This window comes from Dama dama, chromosome 18, assembly GCF_033118175.1.
Source record: "Dama dama isolate Ldn47 chromosome 18, ASM3311817v1, whole genome shotgun sequence".
NCBI lineage: Eukaryota > Metazoa > Chordata > Mammalia > Artiodactyla > Cervidae > Dama > Dama dama.
This window is the reverse complement of record NC_083698.1, coordinates 108,294,422-108,315,412: the sequence shown is the minus strand read 5'-3', so window position 1 is coordinate 108,315,412 and position 20,991 is coordinate 108,294,422. Positions and strand designations below refer to the sequence as shown.

General features: G+C 48.1%; 1 protein-coding gene across 8 annotated transcripts in view; it reads left to right on the top strand.

The window, feature by feature from the left end:
* PRKAG2 (protein kinase AMP-activated non-catalytic subunit gamma 2) overlaps positions 1-20,991 on the top strand; it is a 296,870-nt gene that overhangs the window by 228,477 nt on the left and 47,402 nt on the right. For 7 of the 8 annotated variants that reach the window (XM_061166155.1, XM_061166154.1, XM_061166157.1 and 4 more), the window contains one exon: positions 7,813-7,882. In XM_061166155.1, coding sequence (XP_061022138.1) covers positions 7,813-7,882 — 70 coding nt within the window. Of the gene's footprint in view, positions 1-7,734; positions 7,883-20,991 lie in introns of those variants that run through there. The other variant, XM_061166161.1, reaches the window with a different exon arrangement.

The window sequence follows — 20,991 nt, the reverse complement described above, 5'->3', positions numbered from 1 at the left end:
GAACTCACATCCGACCTCATTGCATACAGGAAAGCTTTTTTGGCCGTTGTTTTATGATTAAGTTTCCAGGCTGGTGTTTGCCCTTCCAACAATCATTCAAAACACTGGGCGCAGTTAATGCAAGATGGTCCTTAATAACTTAGCATTTTGCAGCAACCAAAAAGTCACACTTGTAAGGGCTCCACGTTTCTCAGTCATTCTTTCAGTAAAGTTCACCTCCGCTCCCTCCCATTGCACTGAAGTCCAGTAAGCCCAGACTGGCCGCAGAAGCAGATGGTAGAAATACCACAAATCTACATGAGGTCTACGGAGGGAAACCGGCGCCTCCCTAGCATGAGAGGCACCAGGTATGACGTCTCATCAGTCCGAGCCCCTTTTCTTTGCATGCGCAACATGGCCCGAGCCCTCCCTCTCAGCTCTCCTCTGCCCCTGGCTTCCCTGCCAGCCTGAAATAGCTAAAATTAAGTCTGGCGTGTAAGTCTGCTGAGACTTTAAGAAAACATCACCATTGAAAGGGCAGCCGACGACCACCAACTTCAGATGATCTGTCCGAACCCATCCATCACTCCTTTCAGCCTGTCAACATGTCCGTGCACATCTGAAAAGCGTCTGGGGCCTTCAACTCCCTGAAATTGACCTTATGTGTCATAAAACAGAGTCATCTGCCTCCTTTGGTATCCTCTAACTGCATGACTTTCAAAGGAAGAAAGCGTGAGATGTCTTACAAAGTGAAAAAATAACCTGTGGAAATAAATTCAGCCTCACTCGCGTATTCGATAGAGACATTTTTATTTTCGTCTACTCCTGTACCCCCACTATCAAGTGCAGTAAAAGTAAGAGACTCACATTAATTTGTCTCCATCTCTATTCTCCACACATGTCGACACGCACAGGACTTTTGGGTCTGAGGACCAGTTTTGCTGAGTTCACAGCATCCAGAAATTCGTACTCCCACTGGCTGTGCAATTCTACCTCCCAGTAAACAGTTTGTCAGGATTTCAGGGAAATTGATGACACTCCTACTGAATATCAATGAGGGATTTTTTTTTTAAGTATGCCAAACAGCCTGCAGGAAATTGAAATGTAGACTTTTCCAAAATCAGGACGATTGACATCTCCACTAGGTACTACCAAACTTTTTTTTAAATTAAATTTATTTTGAGATCATTGTGGATTCACGTGCAGTTGTAACAGATAATAGAGAGATCCTGCGTGCCCATCACCTAGTGTCCCCCAGTGTAACATCTTGCAAAAGCTACAGGACAGGAGAAATCGGAACCTTCGTACTATCCTGGTGAAAATGTAAAAAGGTGCAGTCACTGTGGAAAATGGTTTGGTGGTTTCTCAAAATGTTAAATATAGAGTTGCCTATGACCCAGAAATTCCATTCCCAGATCTACACATAACAGAAATGAACATGTACATCCACACAAACCATGGTACATGAGTGTCTATAGAAGCAATATTCATATTATCACCCAAATATCCAGCAACTAATGAATGGATAAATAAAAGGTAGTCTATCCATTCGATGGAATATGATTCAGCAATAAAAAGAAATTAAGTGTTGATAAAAATCTTACAACATGGATGAATCATGAATACATTATGCTGAGTGGAAGAAGTCAGAGAAAAACACATATTATATGATTCCATTTATGTGAAATGTCCAGAATAGGCTAATCTAGAGAGTCAGAAAAGAGATTAGTGGTTGCCTAGGACTGGGCGTGGGGGTTAAGGAGGTTAAAGACAGTAATGGGTACAGGGTTTGCCTTTGGGTTAATGAAAGTGTTGTAAACAGATGCCTGCACAACCCTGTGCATGTACTGAATCATATTTTATGGTACGTGACTCATATCTCAAAAGATTTTTATAACATTTTCTTCCTTTTATACTTATTTATTCATTTGAGTTTTGGTTGGGGTTTTTGTTGCTGCGGGCACGCTTTCTCTAGTTGTGGCAAGTGGGGCCTACCCTAAAGTTGTGGGGCTCCGGCTTCTCATTGCAGTGGCTTCTCTTGTTGTGGAGCACAGGCTGTAAGCACTTGGGCTCAGTAGTTGCGACTTGCTGGCTCTAGGGTGCTCGGGCTTCCGTAGTTGCGAGCAGATCATGGGCTCAGTAGTTTGGGCTGAAGAACTTAAGTTGCTCCCCGGCATGTGGAATCTTCCTGGACCAGGGATCAAACCCATGTCCCCTGTATTGGCAGGCAGATTCTCATCTACTGTACGACCAGGGAAGTCCTCAATAAAGATTTTTTTCTAAATGAACCCCAATTGTCATTTCCTCCACACAAATCAGCTTGGCTTGACTTGTGGGAGAAAACATAATATGATATCACAAGCAGATCTCAGATATGCAGATAACACCACACTTATGGCAGAAACTGAAGAACTAAAGAGCCTCTTGAAAGTGAAAGAGGAGAGTGAAAAAGTTAGCTTAAAGCTCAGCATTCAAAAAACAAAGATCTGCATCCGGTCCCATCATTTCATGGCAAATAGATGAGAAACAGTGGAAACAGTGGCAGACTTTATATTTGGGGGCTCCAAAATCACTGCAGATGGTGACTGCAGCCATGAAATAACAAGACACTTACTCCTTGGAAGGAAAGTTATGACCAACCTAGACAGCATATTAAAAAGCAGAGACATTACTTTGTCAGCAAAGGTCCGTCTAGTCAAAGCTATGGTTTTTCCAGTTGTCATGTATGGATGTGAGAGTTGGACTATAAAGAAAGCTGAGCACTGAAGAATTGACGCTTTTGAACTGTGGTGCTGGAGAAGACTCTTGAGAGTCCCTTGGACTGCAAAGAGATCCAACCAGTCCATCCTAAAGGAAATCAGTCCTGGGTGTTCACTGGAAGGACTGATGCTGAAGCTGAAACTCTAATACTTTGGCCACCTGATGCAAAGAGCTGACTCATTTGAATAGAACCTGATGCTGGCAAAGATTGGAGGCAGGAGGAGAAGGGGACGACAGAGCATGAAATGGTTGGATGGCATCACCGACTCAATGGACATGAGTTTGGGTAAACTCCGGGAGTTGGTGATGGACAGGGAGGCCTGGCGTGCTGCAGTCAATGGGGTCGCAAAGAGTCGGACATGACTGAGCAACTGAACTGACTTACTGATGCAAGCAGGATATTGACTTTGATACAGTTAAGAATCAGAACAGTTCTATCATCACTTTTATGGCCACAGGTACCTCTGTTCCCCCACCCCAATCCCTGACCCCTAGCATTTACTAATCTGTTCTCCATTTCTGTCATTTTGTCATTTCAAGAACATTATACAAATGGAATCGTACAGTATATAATCTTTGAAAGTGACAGTGAAGTAGCTCAGTCGTGTCCAACTCTTTGCGACCCCATGGATGGTAGCCTACCACGCTCCTCCGTCCATGGGATCTTCCAGGCAAGAGTACTGGAGTGGGTTGCCATTTCCTTCTCCAGAGGATCTCCCCGACCCAGGGGTTGAACCCAGGTCTCCCGCATTGTAGGCAGAAGCTTTTACCATCTGAGCCACCAGGGAAGCCTTTAAGAACTGGCTTTTTTCACTGAGATACTTGCCTGGACATTCATGCAAGTGGCTGTATGTATCAATAGTTGATTGCTTTTTATTGCTGAGTAGTACTCCACTGTATACATGCAACATTGTTGAACCACATCTATTATTTCCAGTTTTGGCTGAGACAAATGATGCTGTTTTGAACATGCATACATAGGTTTTTGTGTAAACATGTTTTGTTTCCCCCAGGATAAATGCCCAAGAATGTCATTGATGTATCTATCATATGACAGTTGGGAGGTTATTTCCTTAAGGAACTGCCAAATTGTTTCCCAGAGTGGTATGATTTTGCATCCCCACAGCAACACACAAGAGATTCTGTTTCTCTGAATCCTCACTGGCATTTGGTGTGACCACCATTTTTATTTTGACCTGTCTTAACAGGTGTGAGGTGATAGCTTATTGTGGTTTTGATTAGCATTTCCCTAATGGCTAATGATGCCGGCCTTACTTTCATGTGCTTTTTTGCCATCTATACATCTTTTTCAGTGAAATGTCTCTTTGTATCTTTTGCCTATGTTTTGACTGGATTGTTTTCTTTTTCTGCTATTGCTTTTTGAGAGTTCTTTACATATTCCAAATACTGGTCATTTGTTGGCTTTGTGGTCTGAAAATCTTTTTCTCCCACTCTGTAGCTTGTCTTTTTATCCTCTCAACAGGCTCTGTCACGGGGCAAACATTTTAAATTTTAATGAGGTCCAATTCATTAATTTTTTATTTTACGGCTCATGCTTTTGATGTCAGATCTAACTGTTTATCAATAGGTCCCAAAGGCTTTCTCCTATTTTTTTCCTAAAAGTTTCATAGTATTACGTATTTATAAGTCCTTGATCCAATTTTAGCTCATTTTTGTATAAGGTGTGAGGCTTACATTAGGGTTTTTTGCCTGTTGATGTCCAATTGCTCCAGCATCATTGTCTTTGCATCTTTATCATACATCGATTTGCAGTATTTATGTGGATCTATTTCTGGATTCTCTACTTGTTTCTATTGATCATTGTGTCTATCTCCCTGCCAAAACCACACAGTCTTGATTACCATAGCGCTGTGGTAAGCTTTATTTTTTGTACTAATAATTATCTGTTTGGCTGCACTGGGTCTGTGCTGCATACGTGGGCTCTCTGATCTTTGCTGTGGCTTGTGAAATCTTTAGTTGTGGTGTGCAAACTCAGTTGCAGCATGTGGGGCTTAGCTCCCTGACCAGGGATTGAACCTGGAACCCCCTGGATTGGAAACCAAGAGTCTTAGCCACTGGACCACTAGGGAAGACCCTGTCGTAAGCTTTAATATCCATAGAGTGACTCTTCCCACTTCAATTCTTCTCTTTCAGGCCTATTTTAGCTTTGCCTTTCTGTGTAAATTTTAGAAGCTTGGCTTGTCTATGAAAAACCTGGTTGGGATTTTGATGGGTATTGCATTCAACCTGGAGATAAGTCTGGAGAGAGAAATGATGTCTTTACTGTGCTGAGTTTTCCAATCCATGAAGTACCTCTCCACTTATTTCAGTATTCTTTTATCCACACATTGTAATTTTCAGTATACAGATCTTGTGACATGTTCTCCCAAGTGAATACCTAAGTATTTAATTTTCTCTGTGGTGATCGTAAATAATGTTGGTTTTTCTTTTAATATTTATTTATTTGGCTGCACTGGGTCCTAGCTGTGGCACGAGGGATCTTCAATCTCCTGTGTGGCAACATGTCGGGTGTTTAGTTGGGACATGTTGTGGGGGATTTAGTTCCCTGGCCCGGGATCTAGTTCTACCTGCATTGGGAATGCAGAGTCTTAGCTACCGGGCCACCAGGGAAGTCCCAATAATATTACTTTTAATACCAGTTTCCCCATGTTCATTGTCAGCATACACAAATATGATTGACTTTTATGTATTGATCTTGTATCCTGTAACCTTGCTGAACTCATTAGTTCCAGTTTTGGTGTTTTGGGGGTTTTGTGGGAGGTTTTTTAATTAGTAGATTCCTTGGGACTTTCTATGCAGACAATCATACCTGCAAGTAGGGATGGTTTTATTTCTTTCTTTCCAACTTGTTTGTCTTTTATTTTTTCTTGCCGTATTGCAGTGGCTGGAACTTCTGGTACTATGTTGAATAAGAACAGTGTGAAAGCAGACATCCTTATCTTCTTCTGAACTTAGAGAGGAAGCATTCAGTCTTTTGCTGTTAAGCATGACCCAGCAAAGGGTTTTTACCACCTCTTACAAAATTATTTTTCTTTTCCTCCCCCCACATTTTTAAAGGCAAAGATTAAGACTAAGAGATTGGTAGGACATAGGGGGATCCATTGGTTAAGACATCATACTTCCAATGCAGGGGGTGTAGGTTCAATTCCTGGTCAGGGAACTAAGATCCCACATGCTACAGGGTGTGGCAAGAAAACAAAAAAAGACTTAAACTGGCCCAACTGAGATGACAGAGCAAAAAGAAGGCATAAAGATATGAGTACTTCCTCCTCCAGGCTAGGCTTGCAATAATGACAGAACTAAGTTCCTTGGGGGGGTGGGGGTGGAGCCTTAATCAGCGTTGGCGAGCTAATCTCTTTATCACGGTGCTTGCACTCTGCAGTGAGCTAAGGGCCCTGCACCTGGGACAGTCATTGCCTGTAACACAGGAGAGGGGTGCCTGTCGCCTATTTGGCTACCCTGCTCTTCCAGGAAGTTCTCGGCTGCCAGGCCCCGCTGCCTGCCAACCTAAGCTGGCGATCGGAGAGTCTCAGATACCCAGATCCAGGGTAACAGAAGTGGCCAGAGCCAGATTTAGAATTTTATGTACTTTTTGGCACTGGCTCCCCAAAGAAGAGAATGAGCTACGAAGAGAGGAAGCAAGAGTTTCATGGCCGGGTAAAACTGATAGCAACAGTGCATCTACAATACGTGTATCCCGGGGAACAAAAATTTTAATAGGGGGAAAAGGGATGGGCTTTTTTGCTGTCTCCGACTCCTCGATACCCCATGGACTGCACGCCGGACGTCGGGCTAAAATTTAAAAGAAAAGCAAGCAAGCATGCCCTCATTCACACCGACATCCGCCCCCGACTGCGATGTCATCTCCCCTGGGGTCTCGCAGGCTCCATCACCCTCTCCCGGGCACATCGCCCCGCCCACCGCACCCCCACCTGGCTCCGCACCCCTCGGGCCCCACCCCCGGGCCGGCCGAGACCACACCTGCGCAGGTTAAACCTGCGGGGACGCGCTTCCGTGGGTGGCTGGGGGAAGGTGAGCGGGTGTGAGCAAGGGGGTGGGAGGACAGGCCGAGGATGAGAAGAACGGCCTCGGCGAAAGGCGGGTCGGCGGCCCCGGCGGCCGGAGCGGGGCGCCCCCACCGCCCTGGCGCGGACCAGCCCCAGTCCCCCGGGGTCCTCTTCCCACAGTTCCCTCTCGCCGGTCCGTACCAACGCGCGGGGCGCGGAGGGGGCGGGGAGCAGGAGCGGGCCGTTCCACTCGGGATGGCGGGGCGGCAGGTCGAGCCGCGGCCGGCCTGGGGCGGGGAGGGGGGGACTGGGCCGGGGAGGGGGAACTGGGCCGCGCCGCCGGTTCCCTGCCGGGCCCCGCGAGCTGGGCAGCGCTCTGCCACCCCCGACCCACCCCAGTCCTGCCAGCTGCGCTGGAGGCCCCCTTCTCGGGGCTACCCCGCGCCGAGCGAGGCCGGAGCGCCCGGCGGGGCAGCAGAGCCCACCCGCGGCCCCGCCCCCACCCACTCCTGCGCCCACCGCGCCCCCGCGCCGCCGTACCGCGGCCCCGAGGCCCGCTGCGTTCCGGCCCCGCCCCTGTCCCCGCCCCTGCGGTCTAGGCCCCGCCCCGAGGCACGGCCGTTGTGAAGCGGCCCCGCCCTCTAACCCCGCGCCCCGCCCCGGCCCCGCCCCCGACCCCGCCTCTGCGGTCTCGGCCCCGCCCCTGCTGCCCGCCCCGTGCGGCCCGCCCCCGCTGCCGTACCGCGGCCCTGCGGCCCCCAGCGTCCGGGCTCGCGTCAAGGCCCCGCCCCTGCGGCCCCGCCTTCGCGACCTCTCCGCGGTACCGCGGCCCTGTGGCCCGGCCCCGCCCCCGGCCCCGCCCCTGCGGCCCCGCCCCCGCCCCCGCGGCCCCGCCGCTGTACCGCGGCCCTGCGGCCCCCCGCGGCCCCGCCGCGCCCCAGTCTCCCTGCACCCCCGCCCTCCGCCCCCGCGCGCCCCCGCCCGCGCGGCCGGGGACGAGCGCCGCCGAGCGCATGCTGATCCGTGTCGTCCTCCTCCTCCTCAGGCGGCGCTGGCGGCGGCCCCGGGACCCGCGGAAGCCGGCATGCTGGAGAAATTCGAGTTGGAAGAAGAAGGTGAGTGCCCCCCCCGCCCACCGCCCGCCGCTGGATCGCGCCTCCGCCGGGGGCCGGGAGGGGCCGGGGCGCGGGGACAGCCGGGTCCCCGCCCCGGAGGCCGCGGGTCCCCGCTGCCCACCGCCCGTCCAGCCTCGGCGGGGGCCGGCGAGGGAGACGCGGGGCCGGCGGAGCGCGTCTGCAGCGGCCGCGGTGCCTCTCAGAGGCGTAATCGAGCTGGCTCCAAGGGGAGCCCGCAGCCCGGCCCTCGGAACGGATGGTCGGTCCTTTTGTCCTTACGAGCTGGACTCGGCTGAGAGCAAGGTGACATGCAGTCGTGATTGTTTGTAATGCCACGGTACGCAGGGAAGTCGCCCCAAATTATGTGTATGGTCCGTACCTTTAAATAACACACACGGTTTCCCTATCTGTACTTGTGAAAATACCACCAGCAGGGTGTGTCTTCTTGTCTTAATAGGGAAAGTTCAATAGGAAAACCGGAGGCGGCTCAGCGAATGGGGTCTGAGTTCAGGTGACCCTGTCATTCCATCGTTTCTGTCGCCTCTTCTCTCACTCACTTTTTCATCTTCCTGGCTCCTTTTCGCCTTTCTTCTTCTTACTTGGATGTGATTTCGAAGCTGTGAAAATGTGAGGGGATGGATTTTTTTTTTCCTTTGGCAAAAATGAATATTTAACATGGAATATTGTCAGCTCTTACCTGAATTCTTATTTTGAAACTGAAAATTTGGAGGGGATACGCTTGTTCTTTGGTAAAATTAGTTTTTAAAATGGAATATGATGAACTCAGAGTTGAAAAAGAACTTTGTATAGGATGTTGGACAATTTGAGGAATGTAAAAGACCTCCACACTGCCTTGTGTTCTTCCATTATTCATTTAGTGACTGCTCTTTTTTTCCAAGAGTATTGATGGAATAAAGCTCCGGGAACAAAGCATGTGCCATGTGGATGCCGTGGCTTGTGCCAACTTTAATACTTCCGTTCATTTACAGTCAGGCAATTACTTAAATAAGCATGCTCAGCCAATATGAGAACGTTCAATCGACAGTATTAGGCCAGGGCCTAATTTTTTAGGCCTACGTTTATTTTTCCTTTTAGAGTTCCTGCATTTCACAGACCTGTTAGCCAGAAGATAGTGTATTCATAGTAATTATCATCAAAAGTCTGCAGCCATATTTACTATTAACAAGCAGTTACATGATGCATTTCAGAATTTTACTGGGACTTAATTTTTATTCTATCTTACTGAAAAATAGTCCAGTGTCTTAAGTCAAATCCACCTAACTATTCCTCGTTTTTATTGTATTGCACGTCAAATTTTGGGCATTGTCCAAAGGGCACTGCCCCCGCCGCCCCCCCCCCCATTAAGATTTTGAATGTCAAGATCCTAAGAGTTTTCTTTGTCCCTGATTTTAGTAACAGTGGGAGTCCATTACATTTTCATCATTTTGCGATTTACATGGGGGCAAAAGGAAAGGCGAGTTGATGCTGTTAGAGAGGTGCTCATAGTTAGGGGCTTCCCAGGTGATTCACTGGTAAAGAACCTGCCTGCCAATACAGGATATCTGGGTTCAGTCCCTGAGTCGGGATGATCTCCTGGAGGAGGAAATGGCAACCCACTCCAGTATTCTTGCTGAGATAATCCCACGGACAGAGGAGCCTGGCGGGCAACAGTCCATGGGGGTCGCAAAGAGACTGATCAACTGAGCACACATGCACCCCCACATAGTTATCGTTAAAAGCATAAGGTCCAGCTTCAGATCCATATCTTAACTTATTAAGCTGTGTGACCTTGGGCAAGTTACTTAACCTCCCTGTGCCTTAGTTTTCCCATTCATAAGGAGCTAATATCAGAGTGTTTTGAGGATTAAATGAGATAGTCCATATAATGCTATTTAGTACACTGTAAATTCACAGGAAGCACTGTGTAAATGTTGCTGTTAATTCTAAGCACCATTTACTATTGTACTGAACTCATATACTTTGTAAGTTTTTATCAATGAATCTTCCATAGAGATTCTTCTCAACACAGGTTAGGTTTTTTTTTTCCTTACTTGAGATTTATTAATTACGTTATGTTTTTCAAAGCAGATATATAAGCCTTTTCTCTTTTGCATTGTTTCTGCCAATGGAGTGAATGTAAAATGTTAAACCTAAGCATCTAAGGAAAGGAATTTCCCATTTTCACCCATCTGCTTTTATCTATATTGCTGTCATTACTTTAAAGCATGCTGAACCCCACAAATAACCCTGTCAAACTTTTCTAGATTCTTAAGGAGGCAAAATGTTAAACAGCAGTTTCTTGGAAGCTGTCAGCCAAGCTGGAAGGGATAGTGTTGGCGTGGTCGTCTCAAACGCTGCTTTGTTTCTTTTGAACTTCAGATTGCTTAATCATCCAAAATACAGAAAAATTGAGTATCAAGCAGAATCTTAACGTTTATATGGGGGGAAAGTAAGTCTTAACACACATTACACCTTTCAGTATCCTGTGAGCTGACTTGTTAGCAGCCTACATAATACATGGCTGTTGAGTAGATCCTCATTTAATCTTCCAGCTCCCTTTCTATTCACCTAATGTCATCCTTTGTGCATTATGATCTGGAGGCTTTCCTTAGATGGAGATACATTTGGGATACACGGAGACACTTGATTACTAGTGTTTTCGTTACCAAGTATTTTTCTCTTTCCTAATAGATTATAACAGATACTCTGTTAGAAACAAAATTGGCGACATTAGTGAAGCTGGAGTCATCTCTTAAAACATTCTTTGCTTCTGGGAAGAAAGAACAAATTGGACCTCATTCTCCCCTGTGTTGTTGTTCAGCTCCTCCTTTGCCTGGGTTCTGACCCCAGCTGCCCACCCATTTCTTACGCTCAGGCCCTGACAGAGGGACCTTTCCAGAGCATGAATTGACAGCCCCATTCCTTTACGGGAAAAATCTTTACCACTTTTCTGTGTCTATATATAGAATACACGCAGACTTTTCATCTGCAGCCTCACCGCCTCCTCCCAGCCATGCACATGAGAGACTGGAGAGCTTGCTCTCTCTGGAGAGAGCTTTTCAAAAGGCAGATTCTGGTTCTCTGTGTCGGGGAGTGGGGGGTGGGCCTGGGAGTCTGCATTTCTGCCAAGCTCACAAGTGTGGCTGTTGCTGCCTCAGATGGGGTAATCAGGCTATAGAACCAGCCTCAGCAATCTCGTTCTGTCAAGAACGAGATGGGCTCCATCTCAGTCTCTGTCATAACTCCTTAACCCTCCCCCCAACCAGGCTGCCGCAGAGCAGCAACACGGTCCCACTGGCCGGGCTGGTATTCCAGCCAAACTTTGTTTACAGAAAGAGGCCAAGTTGGGCCCACAAGCAGAGTTGGCCAACCCCCTGTTCTGTGACTCCTCGCAGTCCCAGTGACTCAGGGTTTGCATCCTTTGGAGGGTGAGACCTTCTCTCGCTATGTTCTCCAGCTGCCAGCGTTACCACTGTGTACATCCTGTTTCATACCACCACCATCACAGCTCAGCCCAGGTCTCACCCTCTTAGAGTCCCTTCCTAAAGCCCTTCTGTGCGCATGCTTAGTCACTCAGTCGTGTCCGACTCTGCAACCCCGTGGACTATAACCCACCAGGCTCTTCCGTCCACGGCATTCTCCAGGCAGGAGTATTGGAGGGGGTAGCCATTCCCTTCTCCAGGGGATCTTCCCAGCCCAGGGACCGAAGCCGGGTCTCCTGCATTGCAGGCAGATTCTTCACTGTCTGAGCCACCAGGGAAAACCAGAGCCCTTCTGTACTTCTCCACAATCCCTCCTCCCCTTCCCAGCCCGTGACACCGTGGTGCACCGTGGGCGCTCAGCGGTATTCTGGCGACTACACCCAGGGTTTATGGTTCCTTTATGGGAGCAGTGGGAGGATGGGATGATTCAGTATCTGCAAAGTGATGAGAGCGGCTCCTAGTGCTCAGCAGTCACATTATGTGTTCGCTTTTCAAATGTTATATTACATCAGTCATACCTGTTTGCTTTTATCAAGGTTAAATGTCTAGAACTTATTTAACGACAAGACCAAGCACCGACGTAAGCACCTGAGCCCTCGAATGCTTTCTCCAGTAAATGATGTTGTTGCTGTTCAGTGGCTCAGTCGTGTCCGACTCTTTGCCACCCCATGGACTGCAGCACGCCAGGCTTCCCTGTCCTTCACCATCTCCCAGAGCTTGCCAAACTCATGTCCGTTGAGTCTGTGATGCCATCCAACCATCCCATCCTCTGTCGTCCCCTTCTCCTCCTGCCCTCAATCTTTCCCGTCTTCGGGGTCTTTTCCAATGAATCAGCTCTTCGAATCAGGTGGCCAGAGTATTGGGGCTTCAGTTTCAGCAGCAGTCCTTCCAATGAATATTCAGGGTTGAAATGTATCCATGATTAATAACCCTATGATTCTGGTACCCCGTCAAGAATGTTATAGCCCCTGGAAACTATCTGTGTTATCTCCTCGCCCTCTTCTCACCGTTCCAGCTGTCGCAGCCTTTCCAGTTATTTCAGGCTTTCAGTAGCTCACTGTGTGGGTTCGTCCCACCGTCTCACTTCTGTCCACTCGCCTCTCCTCTGTTCCCTCACTGTCTGCCTGCTTCCTTCACAGTCCTCTGTCTGAGCTATTCCTTCTTCACCTGCAAGGAATTCCTCAAAGGATAGTATTTTCAAGACTTGCCTCCAAACTCATTTTCCTAGCAAGACTGATCAACCCTAGTCTTCACGATGAAAACTAGGTAAGAAGTGGACGTGGAAAGTAAAAGCGAGAAGGAAAGTACTATTTTTCAGTCAGGAGTCTGGTAGCCTGAGACCCCATTCTGTAATGAGGCAGCTGTGTTCTTGGCTGATCCGAGTCTCTCCAGGTGTTGTTTGTCTGTCTCATTGTCATTGTCACTGCTGTGGGCTTTCTCTGTAGAACGAAGCCCAGCACTTGGCAAACTTGTGCTTTTCCTTCCAGCCTGAAAATATGACCTAGAGCAACGAGCAGGTGCTCTGCAGAAACCAGAAATGTACACTCACTCAAACTCACTCATTCTCAACTGAAGGATGTTGCTGTGATGCAGATGTCACTGTGATGTGAGCAGAGATTGGTTCTTGTTGGGGGACAAAAAAATCTTAGATACTATAGTGGTTTCTGGCTCTCCAAAGGGCCCCGGAATGGATATACAGTGTGTTTGCAGTATTCAAGTTTCATGGGGGTGGGACGGGGCGGTGGCGGGGGGTGGGGGGCATGAATAATGAGAAGCACTGCTCTGACTTTTAGGGAAGTCCTCCTGTGCATTTATAACCCCTCATCACTTAACCTTGATAGCAGATCGCCCGGGAGGCTTGGCTGCATCCACTCGGTTCGCTGACTGTGGTGTGAGGGGTGCTGACCTCTGGTGGTGACAGGTTGATGATCACAGCTCAGTCGCTGGCTGATCGCCTCGTAGTATCAGAAGGCTCTGATGACCTACCATTCAGACTCTGCCCTTCCCTACTGAGCCTGCCACTTACCTTCCACAAGAGAGTGACTGTATCTTGATTATAAAAATAGTTACAGCTGTATGAAATATTCACAGTGAAACATTTTCTCTTCTGGCTGGCCCCATATTTGAAAGTTTGCCATATTTAGTAGATTTTAGGTATACATTTTAAAGTCTCTGAAGTCAGGCTATAACTTCACATTTGATGGTATCTTAGATTTGATGAGGTAGAGGAGCGGAGGTTTTGTTGTCTGAAATGTTAAGACCCCCGACGCCTTTAAACAAGAGGGGAGTTCACAGCAGGGTTTGGGGATCTAAAAGCGGGACTGGCCACCAGGCTTCACAAGTAACCGGGGAGTCACCAGGAGCCGAGGCGGCTCTGAGTCATCTCCGGGATGAAAGGATCGCCATGACCTTCCCTCTCAGGACTGGCTCTGTCTGCTCCGTGGTGGGCGCCCAGCAGCCTCAGCCAACAGCTGGCCGGAGTCCAGGCCGGTGAGTCAGACCGTGTGCTCGCTGGCCGGGTGGTTCCATCCTACAGCTCTGCAGTGGGGGTGGAAGAACCCTTGCGAAGTTGTCATACCAGGACCCCGGGGACTTTCCATCTTACCTGTGAAATGAAAAGTGGAAGAACGTTTGTGTCCTTTTTCTGGTTTATAGTAACTGGTGTGTACTAGGTATATTAAGACACTGTTGTAAATCTTTTACGTTGATCTCATCTAAACCTCAGAGCAAATCTAAGAGGTAAATATTTTTATCATCCCTGTTTTATAGAGGGGAACATTAAGAGGGTGAGAGGTTAAGTAAGATACCTCAGGGGATGTATCTGGGAAGGTGGGGTCACCAGGTTTCAAACACGGTCGTTAGGCTCACCGCACGGGCTCCGAGCCAGCCTGCATTCCCAACAGGAAGTAGTCCCTTACCCAGAAACCCACTTTCCGCGCCCTCACCTCCCATCTCTTCTTCAGCCCCTTTCCACCTCTTCACCCAGGCTCCCCAGGGTGGTCCTTTGTGGCTCCGTTCTGCAACCTCCAGCAGACACTTAGTCCTCTTCTCATCTTGAGCTCTTAGTAGCCGTCCCCAGAGACAACCTCCGCCCCCTTCGCCCATGGAACACTCCGGCTGCGCTCCTTGTCCCGGTCTCCTTGGTGGTTTTCCTCTTTTTCCTTTTTTGGTTCTGTTCTGTTTTGTAGTAGCAGGTGGAGTGAGGTCTGACTCACAGGGACATTAGATATGGGACTTGCTCCTGGCTCTGCCCGAAGCCCCCCTTGTCTTCTCCTCCTGTCCTCTCCCCTAGACAGTCCTACGCACTCCCAGGGCTGTAATTACCCCCTGCCTGTTGCCCAGTGTTCTAATCCCGTGTATTTAATTACAGGATGCTTTAATAACCGGTGACGCTCCCGCAGTTATCTCCAGCCACATCTCTCCCAGGTATCCAGTTGCCTATTGGATGTCTCCACGTGAGGCACCACCACCTCTCTCGCCCAGCCTCCCGCTCCCCTCTTCTGTTTTCTCCCCCAGCCTGATTCAGTAAATGGGCACCGTGTCCCCCTGGTTTTTTATTTTGTATTTTAACAAGAATGATGTTGAGCCCTGCCTCTCTCACCCACCCTCCCCACATCCAAGCCGTCCCTCCTCTCCCTGTCACCTCCTGAATCCCTCCCGTCTGTCACTCTGCCATCGTCACCTCTCTGCCGACTGTTAAACAGCCTGATCACCCAGCATCCACTCTGGCCCCCTTCAGTTAACTTCACATGCTGCAGTTAGCGATTCTTTCTGAAAACATGTGTCTAATGGCGTCATTTCCACACTTAAAAGCCTTCTCTGGCTTCCTCTGCCTTTGGGCAGGAGTCCGGTCATCTCCCCGCGTTCTCTGCCCCTCCGTTCTGCCTGCCTCACCTCACACCGCCCTTCTCCAGGCCTCCTGCACGTTCCTCAGCTTTGTTTTCTGCGCCTTCTGGACTTGAGGCGGGCTGTCCCCTCTCCCTGGATGGTTCTTCCCTGTCCTCTGAGCCACCCGCTGGCTTTCTTCAGGTCTCAGCCTAAATGTCACTCCCTTAGGAAGGGTGACTTCCTGGAATCCGCAGACCAGCCTTCACACCTTATATCACGACCCCACCTGGTTGATGGGGCTGTTCAGGAGAAATGTATCTGTTCATGTTTCCTTGCCGTCATGTAAGCCGTGTGAGGACGGGGCTGAAAACTTGCTATTTGCCAGGCCTCAGAGGTATCATGATAAACAAGACCTAGTTTCAGTAAATATTTGTCACATACGTGAACTCATCATTTTTGGAGCTTTAACCTTTACTCTGGCACATGGGCTCAGTGTACTTCGGTGGTTAATGTTACTTCTTATGAGGAAATAAGAAAGGCATTTCTATTAAAGGCAGTGAGAGGAAGCCCCCTTGCCAGGCTGATGTGTGCTAATCCAAGAGCAGTGACTAGGCAGAGGTGAGATGACCTGGGTGTACTTCCCAGGTGTGCCGAGACTCCCGCTCCTGAACGTGAGGTCAGGGTGAACTCTGTCGTGAACAGCTTCAGAGGCAGTTACGGTGGATGGAAATGTGATGACTTACTCCCATAACCTGGTGTCCGAGGAAAAAGTCTCTTAGATCTTTCTTTTGTGGCTGTGACTGCACTTGTGCTGGTGTTAGGGGAGAGGTCAAGCTTCACTCAGATGCTCAAAAGAGAAGGTCCTTTGGGGAGGAAGCTAATTTGGGAAAGTTTTGGTCAAATTTTAGTCACATCTTAAATCTTCTCACTTGCTGCTTCTGCCCCAGTTAGAGCTATTTCCTGTGTATCTGAATTTACGTCACATCATTGAGGTTCTGAACTCTGTAGTACCTGATTCATGTTGTTTTAGGTTATACTTTGGTCATTTGTTTCTAATAGTAAGTTGTTGTTCAGTTGCTCAGTCATGTCTGACTCTTTGCGACCTCATGGACTGCAGCATGCTAAGCTTCCCAGTCCTTCACTATCTCCTGGAGCTTGTTCAAACTCACGTCCATCGAGTCGGTGATGCCATCCAACCAACTCATCCTCTGTTGTCCCCTTCTCCCCCTGCCCTCAATCTTTCCCAGCTTCAGGGTCTTTTCTAATGAGTCAGTTCTTTGCATCAGATGGACAAAGCATTGGAGCTTTAGCTTCAGCATCAGTCCTTCCAATGAATATTCAGGGTTGATTTCCTTTCGGATTGATTGGTTTGATCTCCTTGCTTTCCAAGGGACTCTCAAGAGTCTTCTCCAACACCACAGTTAGAAAGCATCAAGTTGCTACCAGTAGATTGTTTGTCATAGACCATGTGTTGTGAAATGTGTACTTGTTTCAGTAAGACCTCAGGAAGACAGATGTCCCTTCGTTTGGCTCTTCCTTTCATAGTGACTCCTTGAGCTTTGATTCTTACGCATGTGGCCTGTCCCCTCCCCCTTTAAGTTGCATGTGTAATTAGTGTCAAGTAATCAAGAGCATGAGTCAGACCCAGGTTGGAGTCCCACTTCTTCAACTTAAGAGCTATGAGACCTTAGGCAAGTTATTTCAAGCTTCAGTTTTTCCTTGTGTAAGCAGGAAGTAATCATAGCACCCAGCTAAATAGGATTATCCATGCATTAAATAACCTGAATGTAATGGTACCTGCCCTGTTGTACAGTCTCCACAAATATACTATGGTGATGCCCCTGGAAAGGACCAGAAAGGCAAACGAGCCAAAAGGTAGAATCAGGCCACCATCAGAGCTTCATCCGGTGACTGCCTCTGGCCCAGCGACGACTTCGGGGTCAGACGTCTCCGCATGTGACTATCATATGAGTACCATCCAGTCAGCAGCGCCTGTGATCTATCCCATCCCTCAGAATCACTCTGCAGGAAAGATGGTGTCCTCCCCATTTTACAAACGAAGAGATCCAGGCCAAGGGGATGAAGGAACTTGCGGAGCATCCCACAGAATGTGATGGCAATTCTGACACAGATCTGCTCTAGACGTGCCTCGTTCGTTCTTCTACACAGGCTCCCACAAGCACCCGAAGTTCCTGTAGCCCCCGCTAGAGAGACACGTGCTCCGTGACGTACTGATGTACCTGACGTACTGATGTACCTGACGTACTGACGTACCGGACGTATTGACGTACCCACGTACGTACTGATGTGCTTGACGTACTGACGTACCCAGGCCTGTGGGCTCAGCAGGGAACCATGTGTCCTCCCTGCCTGACTCTGCAAGTCACTTGTCGCATTTAGGGGTGAAATTGTGACTCTGGGCAGCACTTCCGCATGCTGTAGAAGGATGCTGCGCTGTGTTAGAGGCGACATGAGGACCCATTGTGTCGCTAAACCCCAGAGACGTGAACGCGTTTACAGATGTGTTAGAGCACTGGTACCTGAAATATGTCAGGGCGTCTCCGAACCACGCTCTAATCCAGATGTCAAACCGAAGCACGCTGGTGGGGACAGGGTGACAAGCCTGTCTGAGCCGTACCTGACCAGTTCACTGCGCTGCGTCCCACACTGTGGTTCAGGGTGGTTTGTTGAATATGTTCATGTCTCTCTCCTCCCTGCCCCAGAAATGCTATCGAAATGTCAGCAATCCATGAAATCTAATACAGAAAATAGTCTTGCTCAACAAAAGCTAAAGCTTAATTCTTGGGAAAAGACCAATAAAATGGATAAACCTGTGTCAAGTCTGTTCAAGAAAAAAATAAAGATAAAAAAGAGTGAAAATGCCCGGTATTAGAAATGAGGACTTGTTCATAATAAATGCAGAGATTTAGAAAATCACATTGAAAGAAATCTGAATATATCAAATTATATCAATACATTCAAGAATCTTTTCAGTTACTTTTGAGTAAGTTTCACCAGTTTGTATTTTCCTGGTCGATTATCCCTTTTATCAATCACCATAAAAGAAGTTAAAAGCTAATTATACTCTTCACGTGGGTGAACTGTATAGATATGAATTATCTCAATAAAGAGTTTTTTTGTTTCCAGGAATTAAAGGGCGTTACCCTTTTAGGGCTCAGGAAGGGACAGCAGTGCTCCTTCTGTGCAGCTCGCTTGATCCGAACATCAGAACCAGACGGTAGCACACAAAGCAGAAAACAAACGATTCGCCTGGCATTTAAAGTACGGGCAGGACTCCCATAAAAACATCGGCAGAGTGAGCTGTGCAGTCTGCGGTGACCAAACAAGGTCTTGTCCTACAAATGCAGGATTGCAGTTTATTAAGAAATCCACCAAGGAATTAATGTCAGCAGATAAAAGGAGAGAAACCTCTGGTCATCTCAGTAGATACTGTAATAGCAGCTGATAAAATTCAACCTATGTTGCATTAACAAAATCCTAAAGAAATAAGCTGGAGAAAGCATTCCTGCTCCTCCGGGTTGCAGGAGCTGGCTGGGGTGGCCCCAGGTTGTTTCTGGATCACCACTCTCAAAGGGTTCTTTAATCTCCTGGCTGGCTGCTGCTGGGGGCTGGATCCTTACGTGCCAGCCTTGCTCCTCACTGTTGCTTCAGCTCAGAAGTTGGGCTCTGTTTCCTGAGAAGGAAGAAACATTGGCTGTGGTAGATGTTTGAGCCATGTAGTTCCAAGAATTTTCAAGTGGATGGGAATCAGTCATTTCAAGGTCACAGCCTTGTTTGTGACAGTCGTTAGGCATTTATTGCAACTAACCTTTAAATTTTATTTTCTTTTATTATTTATTGTCTATTTTGTTTATATTACTGTTTATTTTATTTGTTGCAACTAACTGATTGGGGAAACTTTGTGCCTTTACTTACATACACTTTTCCTACTGTTTTAATAACTCTTTGCCCTCTTGTCTGGAAGAGCATCTATATCTCTGTCTTCAGTGGACCCTTTTGCCCCCAGCACACACGCGAAGCCAAGCATTGAAAGGGAAAAACAAAAACTAACACACTTCATTTATTCTGCTACCTTGTAAGTCCTGCAAAGTTATGTTTGAACTTTGACTTTGTTAATATCCATGTACCTAAGCATTTCAGGAAAATGTCCACAAGAGTTTAATCTTTTGCATATACTTTAAACTTTCATATTTCCCTTTCTGCTTATTTCTTGCTCAGCTATTTTAAATGGTTTTTGCTTATTTCTTGCTCAACTATTTTAAATGATTTTCTAAAAAGAAAAGATAGGACTTCCTTGTAGCTCAAACGGTAAAGAATCTGCCTGCGATGCAGGAGACCAGGGTTTGATCCCTGGGTTGGGAAGTTCCTCTGGAGAAGAGAATGGCAATCCATTCCAGTATTCTTGCCTGGAGAATTCCATTGACAGAGAAGCCTGGTTGCAAAGAGTCAGACACAACTGAGCAACTAACACACACAGAAAGCAAAAATACTGTATGAATATAGTAAACTTACATTTCCAAATGTATAATAAAGTATAAAGGACAAATGTTAAAATGACTAACCTATTGATAGTCTTTTTCTTTGTGGAATTACAATGAAAGATCTTACATTAAGTTTAAATAGGAATTGGAAATAAGGAGTCGGTTTTTTAATTTGGGTTTTTTTGTTGTTGTTGTTGTTTTTTAGTGCTATCTGGGTGATGTGTAAATTTTGTTTTAAAGTGCTTCTCATCCTACACCCTTGGGGCTTCCCTGGTGGCTCAGACGGTAAAGAATCTGCAGTGCAGGAGACCCAGGTTCAGTCCCTGGGTTGGAAGATCCCCTGGAGAAGGGAATAGCTACCCACTCCAGTATTCTTGACTGGGAAATTCCATGGACAGAGGAGCCTGGTGGGCTACAGTCCGTGGGGTCACAAAAGAGTCAGACACGACTGAAGTGACCTAACACTTGCTTGCAGCCTTACAGCCTCAGCTCTTGAAGATGGGGGTTGGATCCTTACCGTGACCCCTGCCTTTCCCTGGGGTGCCTGTCAGCTCCATACCAGTTAGCAGGTGTGAGCTTGTCCTGACCCAGTTGAGGAACTTGCTGCCTCTGAAGCTGCCACCCGCCGCGGATGTCTAACTGGTACAAAAGTCATCACGACTGTGTGAGGGCGTTACTCACAAAGCCCCGGTGGGGGCATTGGTGGTGGAGGGGGTGCTGGTGGCTTGAGGGTCTTTGAGGAAGGCGCTCTGGGCCTGTGAACTGAACTAGGAAGGCGGAGGAGGCTCCCGAGGCCTCTGTGACCCAGTGCCGCATGCCTGGTGGCTGAGAACAAGGGCCCTTCATCCTCCTACAGTTGGGAGGCCAGATGTCTGAGCCCAGGAGTCAGCAGGACCAGCACCTTCTGGGGGCTCCAGGAGACTCCGCCCCAGGCCTCCCTCCTGCCTTCGGTCTTTGCTCGCCCTCCTCGGCACCGGGCAGTGTCACTCTGATCTCTGCCTCCACCCGATATGGTCTTCTCTATGTGTGTCGTCTCTCTCCTGTAAGGACGTGGGTAGCTGCATTTAGGGTACAACCTCGTAATGCACCGTGGTGGTGGTATTGTTGTAGTTCAGTCTCTCATTCGTGTCCGACTCTTTGCGACCCTGTGGACTGCAGCACGCCAGGCTTCCCTGTCCATCACCATCTCCCAGAGTTTACTCAAATTCATATCCATTGAGTCGGTGATGCCATCCATCCATCTCATCCTCTGTTGGCCCCTTCTCCTCCTGCCTTCAGTCTTTCCCAGCATCAGGGT